The sequence below is a fragment of the Microtus ochrogaster genome, unplaced genomic scaffold, assembly GCF_000317375.1.
Source record: "Microtus ochrogaster isolate Prairie Vole_2 unplaced genomic scaffold, MicOch1.0 UNK10, whole genome shotgun sequence".
Taxonomy (NCBI): domain Eukaryota; kingdom Metazoa; phylum Chordata; class Mammalia; order Rodentia; family Cricetidae; genus Microtus; species Microtus ochrogaster.
This window is the reverse complement of record NW_004949108.1, coordinates 7,656,487-7,680,602: the sequence shown is the minus strand read 5'-3', so window position 1 is coordinate 7,680,602 and position 24,116 is coordinate 7,656,487. Positions and strand designations below refer to the sequence as shown.

Sequence of the window (24,116 nt, the reverse complement as noted above, 5' to 3'; positions counted from 1 at the left end):
TATCATCATAGGGAACGGGATCCAAATAGCCAGCACATGCGCCATCTGGTTTCTATGCCGGAAGCCCCACAAACAGACCAAGCCACACAACTGTCCCCCACATGCAGAGGCCTAGTTCAGTCCAATGGAGGCTCCCCAGCTGTTAGTCCAGAGTCCATGAGCTCCCACTAGCTCAGGTCAGCTGGAGATGATTATATTTCTTGTTTTGGTTTTTGATAAGATTTGTTTTGTAACCTAATACATAATCTATTTTAGAGAGAGCTCCATGGGCTATTGAGAAGAATGCATATTCCAGAGATGTTAGGTGGAATGTATTTAGATGTCTGTTCAATCTATTTGATATGGTGAAGTTTGACTCTGAAGTTTATGTATTAATTGGTTTTAAAGGGGTGCGTGTGGATGATCTGTCTGTTGATTTAGTGAGGTATTAAAATGGCATATTGTTGAATCTGGACCTGTCTCATCTGTTTATTGTCTAATAGTTTTATTTTTGAAGTTGTGTTCACTAATGTTCAGTTCATGTACTTATAACTTTTGCATATTCTGCATAGATTGTTTCCATTATTAATATATAGTAGTCTCTTAAAAATTTCTTTGACGAATTTGGACTCGATATCCCCTTTATTAGATTTGGGTATAGTTCCTCTTGCTTGTTTTGGATTATAGTATTTTCAGCCTTTTATATGAGATGTGTTTTTTAGACAACCAAATGATACATCTTGGCTCTTACTCCAACCAGCAACTGAGTTTTTAATTGAAAAGTTATGGCCATTTATCTTTAGTCTTTTTAAGAATGATTTATTTATTTTTATTGTATGTACATTAGTGTTCTGCCTGCATGTATGTCTGTGTGAAGGTGTCAGGTCTCTCAGAACACTTGTGAGCTGCCATGTGAGTGCTGAGAACTGAACCTGGGTCCTCTGGAAGATCAGCCTGTGCTCTTAACCACTGAACCATCTGTTCTGCTTGTATCTCTGTTCTTGTTATTAGTAGTGGCGTGCTGACTTGTGTGGTTTTGTAGGTTATTCACCTGGTTGGTCCGATTATTGTTGGCTTTTTCTTTCTCCCTTTGTTCATTTCAGGGATTTCCCGAGTTGGACATGGCTGATTCTTTTTCTTTTGTTCTTCTCTTCCTCTCATGAAATTTACTCTTTCCTATGCTCTTATGATTAAAGCTGCCCTTATGAGTACGCGTCCATTAAGTACCTTCTGCAGAGCTGGCTAGGTACTTAGGAATTTTTTCAGTTGACACTTACCTTGAAATGCCTTCTTTTCTCTATTGATTTTTTTAAAGATAACTTTATTGGATGGAGTAGTCACGGCTGGCAGCTATTTATTTCCAGGCCTTCACACATCTCTTTGTTCCATTCTGCTTTTTTTTGCTCAGAGGTTGGACAGGAGTTCTGTTTTTTGCCTTTGAGAGTGAAGTTTTAATTCTTGTAACTTTTCATATTGTTTGTGTGTTAGCTTTAGCATCTTGAATACAATATGTAATGGAGTTGGTTGGTTTTCAGTTCAAGTTTCTTTGGGACTGTAGCTGCCCTCATGCCTTTACTTTATTCTGCTGTACTTTAATTGACTAGGCTGTCTCTGCCGTCATTTGTGTCTTCTTTCCCCTTCTGGCACATGGTGTTTATGTTTTGTTGCTTCATCATTTCCCAGCGTTCCTGCATTTGAAGTCATGATCGTTTATTTATTTTTCTTTTTTTATTGATATCTGAATGTAGTAGTTTTTTTCTTTTTTTTAAAATTCCACCTGCTTGGAACATAAGCCCCAGATGCAAGCATGATTCTAGAAACTTCTAATTTAAACAAACTATCTGAGGCTTCCATCTGAAGAAATGTGTTAGTGTCGCCCCCCCCCCCTTTTTTTTAATTAGTGAGTTGTTTTCAGTCTGACTAACTAGTTTAAACATCTTTTCTTTTTGAGTTTAAGTATACTTTAAATATCTTCTCTTTTTGAGTTTAAGCATGCTTTAAATTTTATGACTTACTCTTATAGGCATCATCATTAAGCAATATCATATCCATTGTGGAATAATCATCATTAAAAATGTGCTATGAAATCATAACAAAATATCATGACATTTCCTTTTAAATCCCTCAGTTTGGTAAATCATAATTCATTTTATTCTCAGAATTCTTTATTGAATTTTTTTCTCTGTTAGTTAAATGTTTAGGAGCATATCTCCCTGGAAGCTGTTATTTTTTTTAATATTATACATTTTTGATTTTTAAATGTCTCTGAAAGTGATAGGAATACATTTTAAAAGATCTTTTATAACATTGTATCTCTGAGATTTATATACCTCTACTTCTCAATTTACTATGCTGAAAATGGTTGCATATCTCTTTCTTGAGTATATAATTATGTCTTTGATGAATTGTGTGCTGTCCTGTGTCGTGTCCACAAACCCCTGCCCCTTGGTTTCCAACCCAGGGTCTTACAAATGCTAAGGAAGAGTTCAGCACTGAACTCCAGTTGACAACTGTGTGTCTTTGTTTTGAAGAGAAGACCTTTCTTTGCTTTCTTTTATAGCTTTATAGCTTTGCCTGGTCGCTGCCACTTAGGCATTTCTTGAATGAATTACTGTACCTTTTCTATCTTTACCTGGCTAAGAATTGAAGGATGGTTTCAGGTTTATTTTTTTTTTCTTCCTTTTTTAAGGCATCTTTGAAGTCCCCCAAATATGAAATAGCTTGGAGTTTAAAATATTACGTTAAGTGTTTTGCACTTAAACCACGTTTGCAGATGTACTCACAGCTTCTCTCCCTCTAGATAAAGAGTCCTTCTACCCATTGATTGATGTCAATTGGTGGGCAGACGGCGCAGTGACCTTGGCTCGGTGCTCTGGTGCATTAACTGTCTCATCAGCGAAAACTTTGAAGAATTTGCTGGGAAAATCTTGTGAATGGTTTGAGCCGTCCCCACAAGTCACTGCTACCCACGATGGGGGTTTCTTAAGTTTGGAGGTGAGCTTTCTCTCTTTGAGAATACATGGGCACTAAACTGACTATTTGGCTTTTTAATTGTGTGTGATACTGTTCTCTGTTGGAATAGAAGGCTGTTATTGAAATAAAATATTGAGTCTAATGTGATAAACCCCATCGCCATGAATCAAATGCATTGCATTGCTAAGAGAATAAAGAACATTTATAGCAATTTTGTTTCCTTTAAAACATTTCATCTTTGCTGGACATGATAGATTTTTTCCTTTTCTCTGGGATGAATCATTTGAAAATGTAGAATGCTATCATTACTTCCTGGTTAGGAACTACTTAATGTTTATATTATTATTTCTTCAAAGTATGGTAACCTAAAGTTTTTTTTCCTTTCAGAAAAAAGTTGTTATTGTGAAAGAGTTGAAAGTAGAGGCTCTTTCTTTTTTTCTTTCTTTCTTTTTCTCTCTCGTTTTCTTTTCTTTCTTTCTTTCTTTCTTTTTTTGAAAAAAAAAAGTTTCTCTGTAGCTTTGGAGCCTGTCCTGGAACTAGCTCTTGTAGACCAGGCTGGCCTCGAATTCACAGAGGTCCACCTGCTTCTGCCTTCTTAGTGCTGGGATTAAAGGCATGCGGCTCCACTGTTCAGCAAGGCTGTTTCTCTACAGCTGCATTTGCTCGTTTAGAGTTCTTATTTCTTTCAGGGGTGCAGTCTTCTGCAGCTTTACTTCTGCGGGCACAGTGAAAGGCATTCTTAGGTCTGAAGTTTATCATCCAATCAAAGATCTTCCTTACAGAAAACCATGGATTCAACATCAACCCAGTTCTGTTAAGTCTCAGTGGAATTGTCCTAGCAACCAGCCCTTCACCAATCAGCCCTTCACCCTCAGCATTTGTGAAGCTGGTGGGCAGGGACATCCTATGATTGTTCCTGGCAACAAAAGTAAATACCTTCATGCCATTTTCTAAATTATCTTCTTGTTTTTCTACGGCAAGTACAGACATATTAAAAGTTAAAGAAACTCATATTTCCAATTTTTTACTTCTGTGAACTAATTATAGATATTTATACTAATGTCCTGTTTTAAAAGTTGTTTTTAGCTTTAAAGATTTGGAAACCATATGAATGTGTATATTTTAGGCCTTTGATTTTCTTTGTTTCCTTTGGATCCGTTGTGAATGACACATAATGAATCAAACCAGAGTATAATTAAATTAAGTTTTTCATTGCCTCTTAAAAATCTGTCTTTTGTTTCCTATAATTAATTTTACATCTCTCTTTTCAATTTAGTGTGAAATTAAACTTGCCCCCAAACGATCTCGTGTGGAGATGAGGGCTGGGGAAGAAGATGAAGGAGAAGAGGATTCTGACTCTGATCATGACATGTCTGCCAAGGCTCGCTATTTTGGTTACGTCAAACAAGGTCTTTACTTAGTGACAGAGATGGAGAGGTTTGCACCTCCAAGGAAACGGCCGCGAGCTATTACTAAGAACTACCGCCTTGTGAGTCTGCGCTCCACAACTCCAGAGGAGCTTTATCAGAGAAAGGTGAGCCATCCTGCTGCTCCTTGCTGTGTTTATTGCAGAGCTATACTATTTCAATAAGAAAAGAAATTCAAGGAGGGCATGTGCATGTCGTCTCTCTGACACGTTAGAAATACCAGTTCTGTAAGCTTTTAGAATGATGCCTTCTTTCTAACTGAGTAATCAGAATCAAAGCAGTGGATACAGAACTCAGGGGCTGGAAGACAGCCCAGAGGACTAAGGATGAGGTCACAGTTCACATGCCAACATTCAGTTTAATGCCTGGTGGGCATGCAGTCTGCATGGAACTCAGTGCTCCTGAGGTGAAGCTGGAATCCCCAAAGCCAGTTAGCTAGAATAGTTGAATCCCTGAGCTCTGAGTTCAAGTGAGAGACCTTGCCTTAGTGTGTAAGGTAGAAAGCAACTGAAGAAGACATTTATCTTGTTTTGGCCTGCAAGCATGCGTGCCTTACACACAGACACACACAGACACACACAGACACACACAGGCACACACACACACACACGAAAACAATTCACGCTGTTTAGTTATCCACTTTGTGGCCTAAATTTTTTCATTACATTTATTTAATGAATGTGTGTGTGTGTGTGTGTGTGTGTGTGTGTGTGTGTGTGTGTGTTTGAGTAGTTCCACGGTGCATATTTGAAGGTCAGAGGACAACGTGCAGGATTCAGTTCTCTCCTTCCACTGTGAGGGTTTTTGTGATTAAACTTAAGTTGTCAGACTTGGCGCCAAGCACCTTTACCCACTGAGCTATCATTGGTCCTATCCTGAGGTTTTTGCTATCTCTTTGTGTTTTCAGTTGTCCCTCTTACCTGCCCTTAGGTGCAGCTTTCTACTAGATCACAGATGGTGAGGGAGGCATTCAGCAGCTGCTCTGGAAGCCTGTGTGGCCAACACCACCTCTCAGAATGACTTGCTGTGCTCTGGCAATTGTTTGAATGATGTTGATCTGAACCAGACTACTGCCTACTCTGGTCTCAGTTTTGTGTCCATGTGACTGTATAAGTTAAAACTTTTTAACATATTTGTTAAAGTGCAAAAGGAAGTCAGGAGACTTAGCTGCTTCTTAGAATTCTATGTACTTCTGGTAACATTGCATGTGTATTCATAACTTGTCGCATAGGTCAGGTGACTGTCTTGATCCTTCCTCTAACCAGAACAGCCTCATGGGTAATTCATGTCTGTTTCTTTGACAAAGATTGAAAGTGAAGAGTATGAAGAAGCCTTGTCTTTGGCTCACACGTACGGCCTGGATACTGACCTTGTCTATCAGAGGCAGTGGAGGAAGTCAGCTGTCAACATTGCTTCAATTCAGAATTACTTGGTATGTGTCAATATTTGTGATAACTTGATGAAATTAATATTTATGGATTATCTTTTGTTTATAGAGTATTTTACACTGCTAATTTTTGTATATATAAAAAAGTGCTACCTTGGAAAAATTGTCAGAACATCTTTTTTCTGCAGCAGGATTTTGATGCTAAAGATATTAAATGTACACTTCCCAATAAACCAATCATCTCTGTGATTATTTCCATTATTGAATTTCTCTTCAACTAACATTGGTCAGGACCTACTTAAGAACTATTAGGAGAATTTCAGTGATGAGATTTGCATTTCTGCTAACCAGAGATTAATGATAAAGAGGTGAAGAGAACTTGAAGGAGCCTTCACACCAAGAGGCTTCATTTAGGAGAAGAATAGTTGGGACAGATTGCATGGAAAGATGTTCTAGGATTGTTTTGGACCTCACTGATCTCTAATGGTTTGAGATGGGGAGAGAAGCTGGAGGTAGAAGATTAGGGAACTAAGGTTCTTCTAGACACAGCAAGTCTGATTCATGTGTGAACTCGGAGACATGCACAAGTCCCACACAGGTCTAAACCACACAGGATCTTAGCACTGAGAAGGAAGCAGACACACTGATACCTGCTGGGAAAGGGAAAATCAGTTTTTCCTTATGGATGTCACTAAGTGTATCAATGACACCCCAGGGCAGGCCACGCCCAGCAGTAGTCTCTGTGGCACCACTAAGTGTGTCAAGGACACTGCAGGGCAGGCCACGCCCAGCAGTAGTTGTTCAACACATAAAGGACTACGCTTTTTTTTTTTTTTCCCACGTAGTGTTTTCATTTTGGTACTTTTTCTTATTGGGTCCCCATCACCTTTGGAGAGACGAACACAGAAAGACACGGAGTCTGGAGCATCTGGAAGGAGTTGGGGATGGAGAAACAATATGATGAGTATATTGTATGAAAAGTTTAAACAAACAAACTAAAAATCTTGAATGCTGCTTGGACTCACACCTCCCATATCCAGTTGCATTCACCAATACTGAACTGAGTTCGTGGTTTTTAGATCGTCATCAAGGAGCTACCTAGGACCAAGTTCTTTAGTGACCCTAATATAAAAGGTCTAGTTATTATCTATAATTATCTAGTTATTACCTATAATTCCAGATAGCAGTCATCTGGTTTTATATGATGCCATCTGTTGTTAAATCCCTGTGTATTTTTCTTTGTATGTAGAGCAAAATAAAGAAGCGGTCCTGGGTTCTCCATGAATGCTTGGAGAGGGTTCCTGAAAATGTGGATGCTGCCAAGGAGCTGCTACAGTATGGCTTGAAAGGCACCGACCTGGAGGCTCTCGTGGCGATAGGGAAGGGGGCGGACGATGGCAGGTTAGTTTTGGAGATTCATGCTCACCGCAAAGTTGATGTGGAGCAAAGGTCAGCTGAGGCATTGGGCCAGGTAGCTATAAAGGCACACTGTTGAAGATGTTGCAGTTGGCCAGGGCTTGCTTTTCTTTCGGTTACATATATTTGCTGGTGGTGGTTTGGTGCTGAGGGCACATCATGCTCCATACATACTCACTAAATGCTGGGGTTTGTGGCACCAACAGGGTTGGCTTCACATGTCAGCCTGTGGGGTCCTACTAAATACTTTTAGTGTTTACCTGGAGCTCACCAACTCCACTGGACTGGGAATGAACGAGCATGGGATCAAACTGGTCCCTCTGAATGTGGTTGACAGTTGGGGCAGACTGAGGGGCCAATGACAATGGCACTGGGATTTATCTCTACTGCATGTACTGGCTTTTGGGGATCCTATTCTCTTTGGATGCCTTTGCTAAGCCTGGATGTAGTGGGGAGGGCCTTTGACTTCCCACAGGGCAGGGTGCCTTGCCCTCTCTTAGGACTGGAGGGAGTTGGGGGGAAGGATGGGTGGGGGGAGTGGGAGGGAAGTGGGAGGAAGTGACAAATTTGATTGGTATTATTTTTAAAGTAATAAAAAATAAAATAATAAAAAAGAAAGTACCCACAGACATTTAACACTAAGTGCTAGTTAGTAATATAATAATAGTGTTAAATTGTTGGACAAGCTATTGCTTACACGACATTTGGGACTTCGTTGAGATATAAATGATAGTATATACCTGATAATTAAAGCATTTTAATGAGACTAACATTTTTTTTATTCTGTTAAGATCATAAATCATGTGATATTCCTATCTATGAAATGCAAATCAAAATCACATAACTTATTATTTAAATCTAGTTATAATGGTTGTTATAAAAATAGCAAGTGTTAGTGACACTGAGAAAGAAAAACTCTTATGCAATTTTAGGGAGAATGTAAATTGATATAACCACTATGGAAAATGAAATATAGGTTCCTCAAGAATTACAGAAGAGAAATACCAGATGATCTAGTAATTCTGTTAGTGTATATTTATAAAAAGGAAATGAAAATGTATACCCCTATTTAAAACCACATTGTTCACAGTTGCTGAGACATGAAATCAACTAAGATGTCTATCTACAAATAAGCAGATAAAGAAAATGCGGCACATTCACACAATAGAATACTAGAATCATTATTTTGGCCATAATAGTCAGAAAGCTGGGGGCTGAAGGAATGACTCAGTGGTTAAGAGCACTCATTGCTGTGCAGAGATCCCGAGCTCGGTTCCCAGCATGCATGCCATACACACTCACTGATGTGCAGAGGTCCTAAACTGGGCTCCCAGCATGCGCACTGTACACCTCACAATGGCCTTTAATTCTAGTTTCAGGGGATCCAATCACATGTGCTCAGGAGCGTGTGTGTGTGTGCTTGTGCGTGCGTGCGTGCACACACACACACACACACACACAAAATTAATCTTTAAATCACAAATAGATGATTGCTTACTGCTTTAGTAGATGACCTGGGTTTGGTTCTCAGATGCAAATGGTGTCTTAGAACTGCTTGTAACTTCAGTTCTAGGGATCTGATGGTCTCTTCTGGCCTCCACAGGTACCAGGTGTTCTCATGGTACACATAGGTAGATGCAGGCACTCATACATACAAATAACATGACATAAATAAGTCATAGAAAAGGGGACAAAGGCTTGTTATTTGTGGCAGTGTAAATGGAACTGAGTGTCCGTCACAAGGCTGAGTGAGGTAACTGATGCTCCCATGTGCAGGAGAGAAGAACTGAGCTCTCTGAGCCAGTGAGAGGAACAGTGGGTCCCAGAGCAGAAGGACGGGAAAGGGGACCGGAGGTGGCAGGTTGTCTGAGAGGAACAAAATCATGACCAGGTTCAAGGAATGAGCTCTGGAGTTCACATAGTAGTGTATATAGTTCAGGAAAAATACAAAAGACAATGCCAGTGTTCTCAGCACAAATGTCAGAATCATGTCACATGGTGGGGAAGTATCTTGAGTTAATCAATACACAGTGTGGAAAGGTACTGTGATCTAAAGTTTCCTAAGAAAGTCACACCTGTGTGGACAGTTCTGCCGACTAACTGGATAGGAAGAACTTCCTCTGATTGTGGAGGATGGAGTAATGCAGATCCTAAACTGAAGTTACCTTGGGCTCTCTTTAGTGCCCGGAAAAGCCATTTATCACCACCTCTGCATGTGATGTAACTTCCATCCTTTGAATATCAAGTAAAACCTTAGTAATGCAGTAAATTCACTATTTGTTCACACGCATACACACACAATTATAGACAGAAGTGGTTCCAATAGTAAAACCTGTTTTATGCCAGGTGAATGCACCTCGATTCGACTCCTTACGTTTCCCTAGGTAGATACCTCCCCCCTTTTTTTTTTGAGAGGTCTGCCATCACTGCTTACCCTTATTATTTATCCTGTGGATATAGTGAATGAATCATGCTGTTTGGCAGAAATTTCAAAAGCGATCTTTTCTGTTTTGGTGGAAATTAACTTAGTTGAATAAATATAGGAGAAAGCAACTTTTCATCACATGGAAGAAACAAACTAAGCTAATAGAAGTCAACTGAGTTCTTTTCTCTTTGCAGATTCACGTTGCCGGGTGATGTAGACATTGAGAGCATTGCCTATGAGGAGCTTACTCCCACTGACAAAGAGTCTGCCAAGAGCAAACGTCAGAAAGAGCTCAAGAAGAGACGCGAGCTCCTCAAATTAGTGAACTTTTCAACGTGAGTCTTTCATTACTGCTCACTGGAGGTAAAATCGCTGGCAGTTTCCCTGTGCTCTTTGCTGTGTGACTCACTAAGCTACTGCAGCAACTTGAGAGGTCACTTTTTGTTTAGCCCGGGATTTTGCATACAGTTTTAAGAGCTGTCGACGAAGGGAACAAGGGCTATTTTCTTGCTGTTTTCCCTCCTAGAGAAGAGTGTGTCTGTAAATGTGAGCAGCTCAATCGAATTCTTCCACACAGGTTGACCCTGGAACAAAAGGAACTGTGCCGTTGTAGACTGAAGTTATTAACCTTCTTAGATCGACTTGCAACGTATGAGGTGAGGAATGAGCTTAGCCCACCAGTCATGCTCATCATCTTCTCTGACACATGCATTGCTGCCCTAGTGTCTGATATTTTGGTCTCTGAGGTTGTGTATATGGGAAAATTAATTTATTGAAAAATCAAATTCTCTATTAGACTGCTTTTGACAAAAATTAGAAATTATAAAAGGCCAAAAGTTGTTTTGTTAGGCTACAGGATAAAAAGGCTTTATCTATTTGTGTGCACATCTGCTTTCTAGATTTAAAATCCTTTTTAATGTACTAATTGTTTATTTCCTGGTAACGGCACAGACTTGACTCTAGTATTGAGTTTCAGGGCATACTGAGTGTCAATACTTACAGAATGAACATTGTCGCCCATTTTAATAACTTGCTAGTGAAGTGAGTTTAGTTGATTGGTCTTTGATCTTTATTAGAGCCACTCTTGAATTTAATAGCAATATAATTCTTTATTCTTTGGGAACATGAGCTCATATATCCCATGTTGGGCATTTTAACGTTGTGTTGTACCAGTTCCATGTTAAGCATGGAAGTAGAAGCTGGATATCTGTAACCCATGCTTGTTATGGCGGTAATTTTTTGGAAGCTGAGTCAGGGAAATTGTCTTGAGTTTGAAAGCAGCCTGGGCTGTAGAATGAGACTTTATTTCAGAAGACAAAATGTAAACAAAAATACTAGGTGGAAATGATCACTTTCAATGGCTAGGAACAGTTTAGTTTGTGTGTGTGTGTGTGTGTGTGTGTGTGTGTGTGTGTGTGTGTGTGTGTGTGTTTCATGGGATCCTCTTATCTAAACTTGCTCGGGTTTCTTCTTTTTTCCCATCTGGGGCTAGGCAGCTGCCCTCTGCTGAGCAGTGTGCTGAGGCTCTCTTCTGTGGCCACGCCCTTGGCCTAAGAGTGCTGAAGGTATTTAACAAGTCTGATCATTCATGCAAACTCAGAAGCATTGGATTCCCCAACCCCTATAATGTTATCAAACAAAACAGTGAAAGAAAAACTGCTGCTGGCAGACTGGAGATCACATGGAGACAAATTAGATCCCTGTCGCTCCCACCGAGCATTTAAAAAAATGCTGGGCATGGTGGGCATGGGCTGAGCATTCGGTAGATAGAGGCAGATGGATCCGTGTGAGCCTGAGGCTAGCCTGATCTACTAAGTGGGTGGTGGTGTCAGGACAGCCAGTGCTACATAGTGAGACAGAAGAAGGAGGAGGAGGTGGAAGAAAAGGAAGAGGAGGAGGAGAAGAAAACACTAAAAACAAGTTCTTCCTGTGGCTGTTCACAGTGAGGGTATAATTTTAATGAGAAAGCTGTGAGGAGCTCCTGGTGAGTCCATTGGCTGCCGCTGGCTTGGTTGTTGGCTGGTCATTTTCCTTTAGAGCATTTCCTTTTTCAGTCCAGTTCTGGGACATTTTGAGGTAATATTAAGAATAAACATATTGGAAACTGCCTATGTCGTACAGTGTGGTTCATTATTTTCATAATCCACTTGAATTTTATTGAATGATAAAATCTTAGAAAAGGTCCTTGTAACATTGAGTTTGACTGTGCACTTAATTTTCTTTCATTATTCATTGGCTATTGAATTGCTAATCTCTGTATGACAATAGTAAGTGTATTGTTATATTGTGATAGTGACCTTTAAAGTCCTTTTGAGACCACTCTTTTTAGGAAATTAACCTTTTAGAAGTAGATGTCTTGGACAAACTTTCCTATTAATACTGTGTGATGAGAATGTTTGGCTGTCATGTTTGCCAATTACATAGTGGTAGAGACAGGCTTTGCATTTTCATCATCGGGCATGGCTAATTTTTTTAATTCCATGTAAATAAGATAATTCATTTACATTTTACGTAGGTGCTTCCTACATGCTAGCTATGATGCCGTTGATGGACATAGGGAGACATATGAGCCACAGTTTTCCTGGAGTCCTCAAGATACAGACTTTTAGTGAAAGTCACAGTGTGAAGAATCGGTGCAGCAGAGGAGAGAAGCATACTAAATTCTCTGAGATGCTCAGGACATCTCTGTAAGGAAGTCACTATCAGCTAGTCCTTGACAAGTGAAGGCAGATTTATAAGAGACAGGAAGGTAGAATTCAGAATTTGGTCTTCTTGGTTTCTTTACGTCCAGAGCTCAGCATGGTATCTGACTCACTGTAGACCTTGTAAGTATTTGTTCAGAAACACCCGTGACATTCCCTTCATAGTTCATCAGCCCATGTCCATGTGCTTAGTCCCAACCATCTGGTCATTTTCTAGCAGTCCTTTGTGGCCATCATTGCTATCCTTTTTATTGAGGACATGAAAACGGAGAAGTTATGGCTTGTCCAGATAGGTCAGAAGCATAAGCAGATCCCACTGATGGGAAGCTTTGTTGATAATTGGAGTTTGGACAAAGGCCTAGGGCATGATCAAAGATGGCGTGTCCTTGAGACTGTGTGCTTGCTTGGTGGTTTTTTTTTTTTTTTTTTTATTCTTAAATTTTTTTTTTATTAATAAAGAAAAAAAATTTTCCGCCTCCTCCCAGCCTCCCACTCCTCCCTCTCTCCCCCCTAACTTCCCCCCCTCCTAACCTCCCCCCCTCCTCTCCCCCTCCCTCTCGAGTCTGAAGAGCAGTCAGGGTTCCCTGCCCTGTGGAGAGTCCGAAGTCCTCCCCCCTCCATCCTGGTCTAGGAAGGTGAACATCCAAACTGGCTAGGCCCCCACAAAGCCAGAGCTAGAAGTAGGATCAAAACCCAGTGCCATTGTCCTTGGCTTCTCAGCAGCCCTCATTGTCCGTCATATTCAGAGAGTCCGGGTTTATCCCCTGCTTCGAGTCACAATTCAGCTGGCATTGGTGAGCTCCCAATAGATCAGTCCCACTGTCTCCGTGGGTGGTTGCACCCCTCTTGGTCCTGACTTCCTTGCTCATCTTCTCCCTCCTTCTGTTCCTCATTGGGACTTTGGGAGCTCAGTCCAGTGTTCCAGTGTGGGTCCATCGCCAGATGAAGGTTCTATGGTGATATGCAAAATATTCATCAGTAAGACTATAGGATAGGATCATTTCAGGTTCCCTATCTTCTGCTGCCCCAGGAACTAACTGGGGACCTCTCCTTAGGCACCTGGAAGCCCCTCTAGGTCCAAGTCTCTTCCCAACCCTACGATGGCTCCCTTAATTAAGATATGTGCTTCCCTGCTCCCCTATCCTACCTTCCTGTATCCCAATCATCCCGTTGCCCCAAGTTCTCCCCATCCAACCCTTCTCACTTTTCTCCCCATCTCCCCTTACCCCCCTCCCACCCCACTCTTAAGATCCCGATTTTTTGCCTGGCAATCTTGTCTAATTCGGGATCAACCTACCCCTGGACCCAGCAATACCACTCTTGGGAGTATACCCAAGAGATGCCCGATCATATGACAGGGGCATTTGTTCAACTATGTTCATAGCAGCATTATTTGTAATAGCCAGAACTTGGAAACAACCTAGATGTCCTTCAATGGAAGAATGGATGAAGAAAGTGTGGAATATATACACATTAGAGTACTACTCAGCAGTAAAAAACAATGACTTCTCAAATTTTGCATGCAAATGGATGGAAATAGAAAATACTATCCTGAGTGAGGTAACCCAGACCCAAAAAGATGAACATGGGATGTACTCACTCATAATTGGTTTCTAGCCACAAATAAAGGTCAGTGAGTCTTTATTTTGATATCCTAAAGAAGCTAAATAAGAAGGTGAACCCAAAGAAAAACATATAGCTATCCTCCTGGGTAGGGGAAGTAGACAAGATTGCTTGGTGTTTTATAGCAGAGGGAGGAAGGGACATTGTTTGGACATTAATGGGAATGAGTCAGTAGAGGGATGAGGAGGAGTTTATTGAGTGGAAGAAAAAAGGCATACCTACATGTTCATAGAAAGAGTTGAGATGGGGTCCAGAGCGTGGGTGGCGTGTGAGACATTAAAGGTTCAGAGCTGTTTGTTTTGGCCATTCCTGAAGGAAGGAGAGTCATACCGGTGGAGATGTAGGCAGATTTGCAGTTTTGGTAGGTTGGAAACTGAGTATCCATCAAGTAGTACCAGTTTAAAAGAATGTTTTTACCTAAGAATGGTGGCTGAGGAACACGTCTGCCGGCAGTTTAGAAAAATGTATAGAAGTTTGTAAACAACTAGGAAAGAAAAGCTATATAAGCAGTGCCTACTTTCCATTTGAACATTTCGTTGTAAGTTTGTCAGAATGTTTTTAGCCTTTCATTATAAAACATTCAGACTGGAAGAATGGTGTAGAGGACGGTGTGACGGACCCAGAGGGACTCCTTCCCAACTCCAAACATTTTCAACATTGTCAGTCTCACAGCCTTCATGTTTTGCTTTCCTACATCTGCCTTTTTCACAATCCATAAACCGTATCATTTTTACCCATGTGTCTAGAGCTGTAACTAATATGGACCTGGAGAAACAACAATGGCATTGCTACTGGTAACAAAATCAACCCGAGTTTCCTTATATCATCTGATATGCAGTTCATGTTCAGAGGTCTCTGGTGCTGGGCAAATGCTATAAAAGATACCCTTGGCTCATCCGGGCAGTGGTGTCTCATGTCTTTAATCCCAGCACTCAAGAGGCAGAGGCAAGCAGATCTTGTGAGTTTCAGGCCAACCTGGTATATAAGAGCTAGTTCCAAGACAGATTCTCCAAAGCTACAGAGAGACCCTGTCTAAAAAAACAAAACAAAACAAACATTTGGTTCATTTCCTATGAATTTGTTTGTGAGCTATTTGCTGCATCTCCAGTGCTTTTCACAGTGGCCCTAGGGCATGGTGGACTCTTAGTTCATTTGTGTTTGCTGAGTGAACGAAAGCCTCACTTGTATTAACACCACTACTGTAGCAGTATTAAAATTCATGGCATTCTCATGTAGCAATGGCGGGTCCCCACAACAGTAACCATGGTAACTGTTGCTTATCTGCTGTTTTCAGGTGATTTTTGGTTGTCCTACAGAAACCAATTTAATTTTTACTATTTCATTTACTTATAGATCTGAAATGTTAATAGCACTTACAAACTAATATAGTCCTTAAAAAGGTAAGGTACTTAAGTTAGCAGTTAGTAGTTGAAATAAACTAATTTGGGCCATATTTATTTCGGCAGGCAGCGGCATAATGGATTGTAATATTTTCTTGTCATCCATATTTAGAAGCCTATTTATTGTCATTGTTTCCCTCAGGAAATCCTAGGGGCACCTCATGCATCTGAGCAGAGATATGATGCTGAATTTTTTAAGAAGTTCAGAAGTCAGAACATTGTTCTCTCAGCAAGAACGTATGCTCGGGTAATTACTTTTTGTAAATAGAGTAATTATGGTTATTACCACCAAATCTGCGAGCTGTGTAGTTAATGTTAGTGCATGCATATACTCTTACACTCTGCTTTTCTATTGTAATATTAACAACTGTACAGAAAGTAGGGTATGTTTTGAAAATGTTACCATTAGAGTTTTAAAATAAATAATTTTATACTGTTAGATTGAGAAAGATGTAAATAAGGAAAAACAAAGGGTATTTCAAAATAACATCAGAACTGTATTCAAAATTTAGTTTTAAGTTTTGAATATTGCCATAAAAATCAGTCTTTCTGAAGTTCCTAGTAGACACTTGTGCCTTGCCTTCCATCCAGGAGAGTAATGTCCAAGCCCTGGAGATCCTGCTGACATACCATGGCTCTGATCTGCTCCCTCATCGCCTTGCCATCCTCTCCAACTTCCCAGAAACCACTTCTCCACATGAGTACTCAGTCTTGTTGCCTGAGGCTTGGTATGCTACTCTTTGATCAATTATGACTGTGCGTGTGTGTTTCATGTTAGACACCTTATGTTTCAAAAAAAATAATCTTTTAAAACTTAGTTAAAATGAACAAAAATGTATTTATCAAATAGGATCCCCTTCACATGGACTTGTTTTCTGCCTAAAAACTGCTTAGGCTGACAATACCTGCTTGAATTAGTTATCTCTTTCCGGAATTGAACTGAAGTTCTGATAAGATTAGGGACCCTGCAGTGTCTGCTTCCTGGCTGCTCCACAGCCTTGTCTCTCATTGAAATTCTAGAGACAGAAAGGTGAATTCATAATATGATTAGCTGGACTAATGCTCTTTATTTCACGTCAAGGCTGTTTGTAAGTGGTCACAGCAGGCATCTAAATTCTAAGCCAGTATAGACATCAAACCCCACTGTTACCGCTTATTCTCTCCTGGAGACCTCAATATCTTTTTATTTATTTTATTTGTACTTCTGTTTTTGAGATGAGAGTCTCACTAGGAAGCTCTCACTGGCTTGGGACTCACCATGCAGAGCAGGACAGCCTCCTGCGTGCAGTGACCTCCTGCCTTGAGACGTCTGAGTGCTGGGGTCCTAGTCCATGACACATCCGCACACTAGCTCTTCTTTAAACGACACAAGGCAGCTGTGTAAATTCAGTCCCTCCATTGGAATAAGAGGCTACTTGTGTCCTTAGCAGACAGGAGGAAGCTCCATGTGAGTGTTTTATCCAGGATCCATTGATCTGAATGGTCTATTCTTGTTTTAACCCACTGAAAAGGCATTTCCATCTCTTTATTGAATTCCTCATTTTTGTCTTATTCTGAATTAATTATTTCATTCACCTGCATATTGTCTTCTCTTTGAGTTCAGTCAGAAGTTTTTTGCTTATTTGAGTTCATTGAGCTGTCTTGCAATCATTCTTTTGAATTCTTTGTTTGGGATTTAGTTTAATTAACTCTGGCAATCTGTTAGTACAGTATTGGTCAGTTTGCAATGAGTCCTAGTGCCTGAATTCTTTCATGCTTCTTTGGGTCTCTGCATTTTGGATTAGATTATTGGTTGGAATTTTTGAAATCAGCTGTTATTTTAGGTGGAGGATTTATGGAGTTGAAGTGGGATTTGTATGTTTGGTATGTCAATCCTACCCGTGACATTTTTTTTTTCTCAGTAGCTAAACCTTGACCCAGTGTTTTCATAACACTGGATATAATCTCCAAAGATTAGGCTCCCCAAACTGCAAAAGCAGCCATAAGTGATATACTCAATACTAAATGTACTAGTAGCTAATTCAAAATAATTGCCCCTTCAACTCTAGTAGTTGTTAGAGAATGAAGAAGCCTAGAGAGTACTTGTACTGATTTTAGTTAAGGGTTGTAGGAATGAAAAGGGAATCAGTTAGGTTGACTAGGAAGTAATATTAGAGCAACAGGAAAAGTAGAAGGAAGCAGAGTGAATAAAGGAGAGCGGCAGGAGCAGGTGACACAGGCGCCCCAGCTCCAGGCCGAATGGCAGTGGGACGCTGGAGAGAAAAGCGCTTACAGAACTTAGGTCGACCCCAGCACTGACGACTGAGACAAGGGACCCCGTTTCTAGTCTAACCCGATCTCTGGGGAGAGTCAGCCTTAGCAAGGCAAGGCGGTGGGGGAGGGAACAATATAGAACAAAGCAGTGTACAAATCATAATTGATTACGTTGTGTCTCTTTCTGAGACTTTTCCTGAGTGCACTTTCTGTGTCTGTCTGGCTTTTCCTTCTTGGGCTCCTGGGCTGGTGTTTTCTGATCAGAGCAGAACCTCTAGTGATGCTTTGCTTCTTATGCTGATCTTCATGTTTTGTCTTGCAACCAAAGTGGATCAGACAGTGGGTACTTCCTCAATCTGGGATTTTATTTGACCAAATTGGATATATGCTTTTCTTTTTCAGAAAGTATCCTAATAAAGTTGTAAGCAGCTTCATTTGAAGGGTTTAGAGTACCATTAACAGTGTGCTTGCCAGTTCTGCAGTCTGGCCCTTGCTTGTAGGTGCATCTGTTTGTCTGTCTCATGAGCCTGGGACGATGCTTGCTTCTCTCCCTCCTCTCCCAAACTTCTTTTGGTTGGGTAACTGGAAGGACTTAGGAGAGGTGCTGAAGTAACCGTGCCTCACCATGTGCCTTTGTAGCACCCAGGCCCAGAGTTTACCTCTGGAGGACACGCTGCACTCACTGGCCGGGTCAGACTGGCCCTGATTAGCCAGTGTTTTTTGTAAAGAATTGTTTTTCATTTCAATGATTTATGGATGTGTGTGTGCATAGGGACAGGAGCACGTATTTGCAATTGTCTCTGTTGGCCAGATGTGTCTGATCCCCTGGAGCTGCAATGTCTGTGTTGGCCAGATGTGTCTGATCCCTTGGAGATGGAATTACAGGCCCTTGTGAGCCTCCTGACAGGGTGCTAGGATCTGAACAAGGTCCTATGGGAGAGCAGTGAGCACTCTAAGCTACTGAGCTATCTCTCTAGTCTCCAACTAGCCGGTTTTGATTGATCCACTTTTATCATTTCTGTGGCCAGAAAGCAGCCTATTTTGTGTTTTATTTAGTTATTTTTAAGTCATCAGGTGTACGTGACATTGATGAAATGTGACCAAGTGGTGCAAAGCTTTGAAATCACGTTTCTCTGTCACATGTGATGTATCATTTCATTAGCTACCTATTTTCCTCACTTCTGCCAGTCCGCTTACGGTTGTATTCCACCTATTTCAGGTCAGTTTGCAAGTCCATTTACGTCTGTATTCCCAGTGCTGTTTCTCGAGCTCTTGAGCACATCTCTTTGTTAGGATTCTTGTTTACTTAGTAGAGAGACTCATTATGTAAGTGAGTTTTTATTTTTCATAATTTTGAGTATGTAGAGCACATTTAAGAAAAAATTTTCTTTATTTCAATCTAGATTTCTTTATTTTATCACCTTTTTCTTTCCTATAAAATCTTTTCAGAATGATCACTAAAACCTGATGGTAGGGGTTCGAGAAAACACCGAAGAAGACCCCACACTCTAATATATTGTAAAAGCAAAGAGCCTTTATTTACCAGCATGAGGGGTTGACCAGCTCTACAATATGGCAACCGCAACGAAGGCACGCAGGGCCTTTTTAAAAATTTTTAATGTATTTATTTTCTATTAAAATTTTTTTTTTATTAAAAATTTCCGCCTCCTCCCAAACTCCCTTTTCCCTCCCTGTCCCCCCACTCCCCACGCCCCCCTCCCCTCCCCCTCCCTCTCCAGTCCGAAGAACAGTCAGGGTTCCCTGCCCTGTGGGCAGTCCAAGGTCCTCCCCCCTCCAAAAAAAAAAAAAAAAGGAAAAGAAAGAGAAAAGAAAAAGAGGTGGTTATAGCAATTAGTTCTTCCTGTTGTGAGAATGAATGGGAGAATGATTTTGATATGTAGTTAGCATTTTTATTGTTGTAGTAAAGCACTGATAAAAGCAATTTGGGGAGAAAAGGGTTTATTTCATTTTAAAGTTTATATTCCATCATCCAGGGAAGTCATAAGAGGGACCTGGAGGCAAGAACTGAAACAGAAGCCATGAGGAACTCTGCTTTCTGGCTTGTTCAAATGACTTGCTCAGCGTGCTTTCTTATACAATTAAGGACCACGTGTCCACGAATGGTAGTGCCACTGTGCACGGAGGGAGCCCTTCTACATCAGTTCCCAACAAAGAAGATGTCTACAGGCTTGCCTACAGAGCAGGCTGATGGGATAGCTTTCTCAATTGAGGTTCCCTCTTCTCAGCTGACTCTAGCCGTCAAACTGACAAAACTAACCAACACATGTGCAGACAGAAGCCACCAGCAGTGCCTGCAGTGCATGCTGTTGGCAGTTATCAGCAGAGCTTTCTACTAAGTTCGGCCTTAGACTCCGTGTATCCTACTGGCTTAGACTTCTTCTTGGACTAAGTGTATATTTTCAGAAACATCAGAAGGAAAATGGAGAATTTTTGTGTTCTGTTAGTCTGAAGTCCCATCTCATTCATACATATAGAGCACATTTTTCAAAATAAGAAATCAAGTTATCATTTCTGCCATATGGTGACAAATGCATTACTAAAAAATCTCTGTGCACATCATTCAAAGAAACTGTAGAAACTGCAATGCATGTTAGAGAAATGAGGGTAGTGGCATTTGTCACACTGACGGAAAGTAAGTAGCTGATAAAACTTTGCATGGTTTGATACATGTAACCTGGTAATCACACATAAGACTAAAGCATAGCACCGATGAGAACTGAGGACAAGCTTCCTTCGGGACAGGACGCTGCAGGTTCTGAGTTCTAGGGATGTGGAAGGAGAAGGTAACAAAACCTGATGGGAACCTGAAATTCTAGGTGTGTTTGCAATGGCATCCGATGTACTTGCTGAAAGAGGAAGCTGGTTGCCATTGCAGAGTATGCATGTACTTGGGGGCTGGTGCTGTTTTTGTCATCTAGCTGGCATATGCTTAAAACATTGTGCTGTTCTTTTGATGGGAGGTATCATTGAAAGTGCAGTTTGCTAGTATGGGCTTTGCAGATGATACCGATTTTGTCTCACTGTCAAAAGGCTGGACATGCCGGTAACATCCCACAGAGAAATTTGTGCATTGGCAAAATGAAATAGGCCATCTCTAATTTGTTTGCTAATGCATCAGTTTATTGGGAATATTTATATTTGCAACCATTATAGCCAACTTGTTATACACTATAATGAAGTAGCTACAGGTTTATTTATCTAGTGCTTCACTAATATCTCTTTTCTGTTTGAAGAGCCTGTCTCATATTAGTGCATTTGCATATAGACTTGATTTGCTTGAATTTTAAAAAAAATTTACTTTTTACTTTTTAACTTTTTTTGTGTGTGCAAGTGTTTTGCTGGCATGTACATATACATACCACCTGCATGCCTTGTGCCCATGGAGGCCAGAAGAAGTCATTGTACCCCTAGAATTGCATGGTTTTGAGCTGCCAGGTGGGTACTGGGAACCGAACACAGGTCTGCTGCAAGAGCAGCAGGTTCTCTTAACCACTGGGTCACCATCTCTCCAGGCCTCTTCCTGTACCCGTAGCACAGGAAAGTGAGCACTGTACTTCAGTATCTGTCAGCTCTGAAATCCTTTGACAGAGTTGCCAGTTAATAAAAATATTCATTATGATATACTCCTGGATAATCACAAGAAAAGACCAAATATTTATTTTGTGCTATTATTGCAAAGTATTTATCGTGTAAGTATTGCGATTTTATTAATGGGCTCAGATGTCAGCAGCATGTTCTTATGACTCAGGACCCTGACTGTGGCAGCTCTGCAGTGTGCGTGTCTTTAACTGTGGACATTTAGTGATGTCATTTGCAGTTGAAGATTAAACTCTGAAAAGTGTCCTTCCCTATGCAGAAGAACTGCGAATGGTCACTGCCTTGCAGATGTTCCCATTTCCACCCCCTCCCGGTTTTGTGGCATTAATGTTCTAATTCCATGTTTCTGATTACTATGTTAGTTTAGTTCCCCAATGATTTATCTGCCATATTATCAATTCTAAATGTAAAATGACTAAATGAGCAATTTCAGAACAAATTTGATAATGTCAAATTGATTTACCTCATATTTTAAATCGTTATTGTAATTTTTGGTGGGGAGTGTTGAGTCAAAGGTGTTATGAATTCACTATGTAGCTCAGGCTAGCCTCAGACTCACAGTGTTCCTCCTGTCTTAGCCTCCTGAGTGTGCCGCCATCTCTGACTCCAAATCATTCACACACCCTATATCACTAAGTCATTAGTATACCCTGAATGTCTCTGAAAGGCGACAACTGGAACATTTTCAGTGACGTCAGTATCATCTCTGGGCAGTTTCTGTTCAGGTGTAGAAGTATTATTTTCATCTTCCTTGAGAAGCAGCAGGAGATCTTTCCACAGATGGTTCCTGGAGATTTAATTTTAAAGTTTTATAAACATTCTGGAAAGTCATATGCTATAAAGAACATATTAATGGTATCTTATAAAGCAGATATTTTCTTTCTTTCTTTCTTTCTTTCTTTCTTTCTTTCTTTCTTTCTTTCTTCAGTTTTAATCTTTTTTCATTGAAATTTGTAACTAGACATGAGTATATGTGAACTGATTTAAAATTAAGATCTTTTAAAGTGATTTTATTTCCTTTCAAAAGACAGCTTAAAGGAGACATGAGTCACACAAGAGTACATTTTATTTTAGTAGAAATTTTAGCTAGTGTTTTTGTTTCATACATAGGTATTATATTAGCTTGAATAGGTAGATATAAATATGAGTGCAATATGTTCTCTTTCACCACATAAATTATAATCTAGTAGGGCAGACTAGATTATACTCTATAGTGTAGAGATAGGTATCTGGTCAACTATATAAAATGAGATGATGGAGTGAAGCGGCCTGCTCAGTGGTAAAGACCTTTGTTGCTAAGCCTTATGACCAACATAGTGAAATGAGAGAGCCGACTCCTGCGTGTTTTCCTTGACCATCACACTTGAGCCATGGCAGGTGTCTGCCCAAATACATACACCTATGTATAGAAATAATGCAACTTAATAAAAGTTTAAATGATTGTTTCACATTAGGAATGCAGATGTATTTAGAGATAGGAGAGACTGCATTCTATTGAAGTCAGGACCAGAAAAAGCCTTCTTGGAGAAGGCAATGTTTGGATCTAAGTATTGAAAATCTAGTGTGTGACTCTGGAAAGTCTGAGTAGAAAAGGGATAGTTGGAAAATATTTAATCTGAGATTGTTCATATATTCAACAATATTATATTATTTCTTCACAAGGTGCTAATGATGTCCCCAATTAGCTTCTTGGTTGGAAATGAATCAGCAGCCAGGCAGGCGTACTGGCTCATGTTTGTAATTGCTCTTGGCAATTACAGCTCTTGGCAGCCTGAGGAATGGAAAACACATGCCATGAGTTTGAGGCTAGCCTGGGTTATAACGAAGGAAAACGGTATTTTTTTCCAACAAAGAAATACGAGATCTTAGTTTACTTATGTTTTATGTAGCCTAGTGTTTTTCTTTTTTTTTTATTATTATTTTTTAATTATTGAAAAAATTTCTGCCTCCTCCCCGCTTCCCATTTTCCTCCCCCTCCCCTACTCCTTTCCTCTTTCCTCTCCAGCCCAAAGAGCAGTCAGGGTTCCTGGCCCTGTGGGAAGTACAAGGTCCTCCCTCCTCCATCCAGGTCTAGGAAGATGAGCATCCAAACAGGCTAGGTTCCCACAAAGCCAGTACATGCAGTAGGATCAAAACCCAGTGCCATTGTCCTTGGCTTCTCATCAGCTCTCATTGTCCACCATGTTCAGAGAGTTCGGTTTTATCCCATGCTTTTTCAGTCCCAGTCCAGCTGGCCTTGGTGAGCTCCCAATAGATCAGCCCCATTATCTCAGTGGGTGGGTGCACCCCTTGCGGTCCTTACTTCCTTGCTCATGTTCTCCTTCCTTCTGCTCCTCATTTGGACCTTGGGAGCTCAGTCCGGTGCTCCAATGTGGGTCTCTGTTTCTATCTCCATCCATCGCCAGATGAAGGTTGTATGGTGATATGCAAGATATTCATCAGTATGGCTATAGGATAGGGCCATTTCAGGTTCTCTATCCTCAGCTGCCCAAAGAACTAACTGGGGACATCTCCCTGGACACCTGGGAGCCCCTCTAGAGTCAAGTCTTTTGCCAACCCTAAGATGGCTCCCTTAATTAGGATATATACTTCCCTGCTCCCATATCCACCCTTCCTTTATCCCAACCATCCAATTCCCCCAAGCTCCCCCCATCCTCCCCTTCTCACTTTTCTCTCCCCATTTCCCCTTATCCCCATCCCACCCCACCCCCAAGTTCCCAATTTTTGCCCGGCAATCTTGTCTACTTCCAATATCCAGGAGGATGACTATATGTTTTTCTTTGAGTTCACCTTCTTATTTAGCTTCCCTAGGATCACAAATTATAGGCTCAATGTCCTTTATTTATGGCTATAAACCAATTATGAGTGAGTACATCCCATGTTCATCTTTTTGGGTCTGGCTTACCTCACTCA

The 24,116-nt window shown here is 40.6% G+C and overlaps 1 protein-coding gene across 3 annotated transcripts in view; it reads left to right on the top strand.

The window, feature by feature from the left end:
- Positions 1-24,116, top strand: part of Nbas (neuroblastoma amplified sequence) — a 313,151-nt gene that overhangs the window by 62,533 nt on the left and 226,502 nt on the right. For all 3 annotated transcript variants that reach the window (XM_026788959.1, XM_013353527.1, XM_005366539.3), the window contains exons 14-21: positions 2,780-2,973; positions 4,229-4,486; positions 5,686-5,811; positions 7,016-7,167; positions 9,802-9,942; positions 10,185-10,263; positions 15,475-15,579; positions 15,924-16,060. In XM_026788959.1, the coding sequence (XP_026644760.1) occupies positions 2,780-2,973; positions 4,229-4,486; positions 5,686-5,811; positions 7,016-7,167; positions 9,802-9,942; positions 10,185-10,263; positions 15,475-15,579; positions 15,924-16,060 (1,192 nt within the window). The remainder of the gene's footprint in view (positions 1-2,779; positions 2,974-4,228; positions 4,487-5,685; positions 5,812-7,015; positions 7,168-9,801; positions 9,943-10,184; positions 10,264-15,474; positions 15,580-15,923; positions 16,061-24,116) is intronic.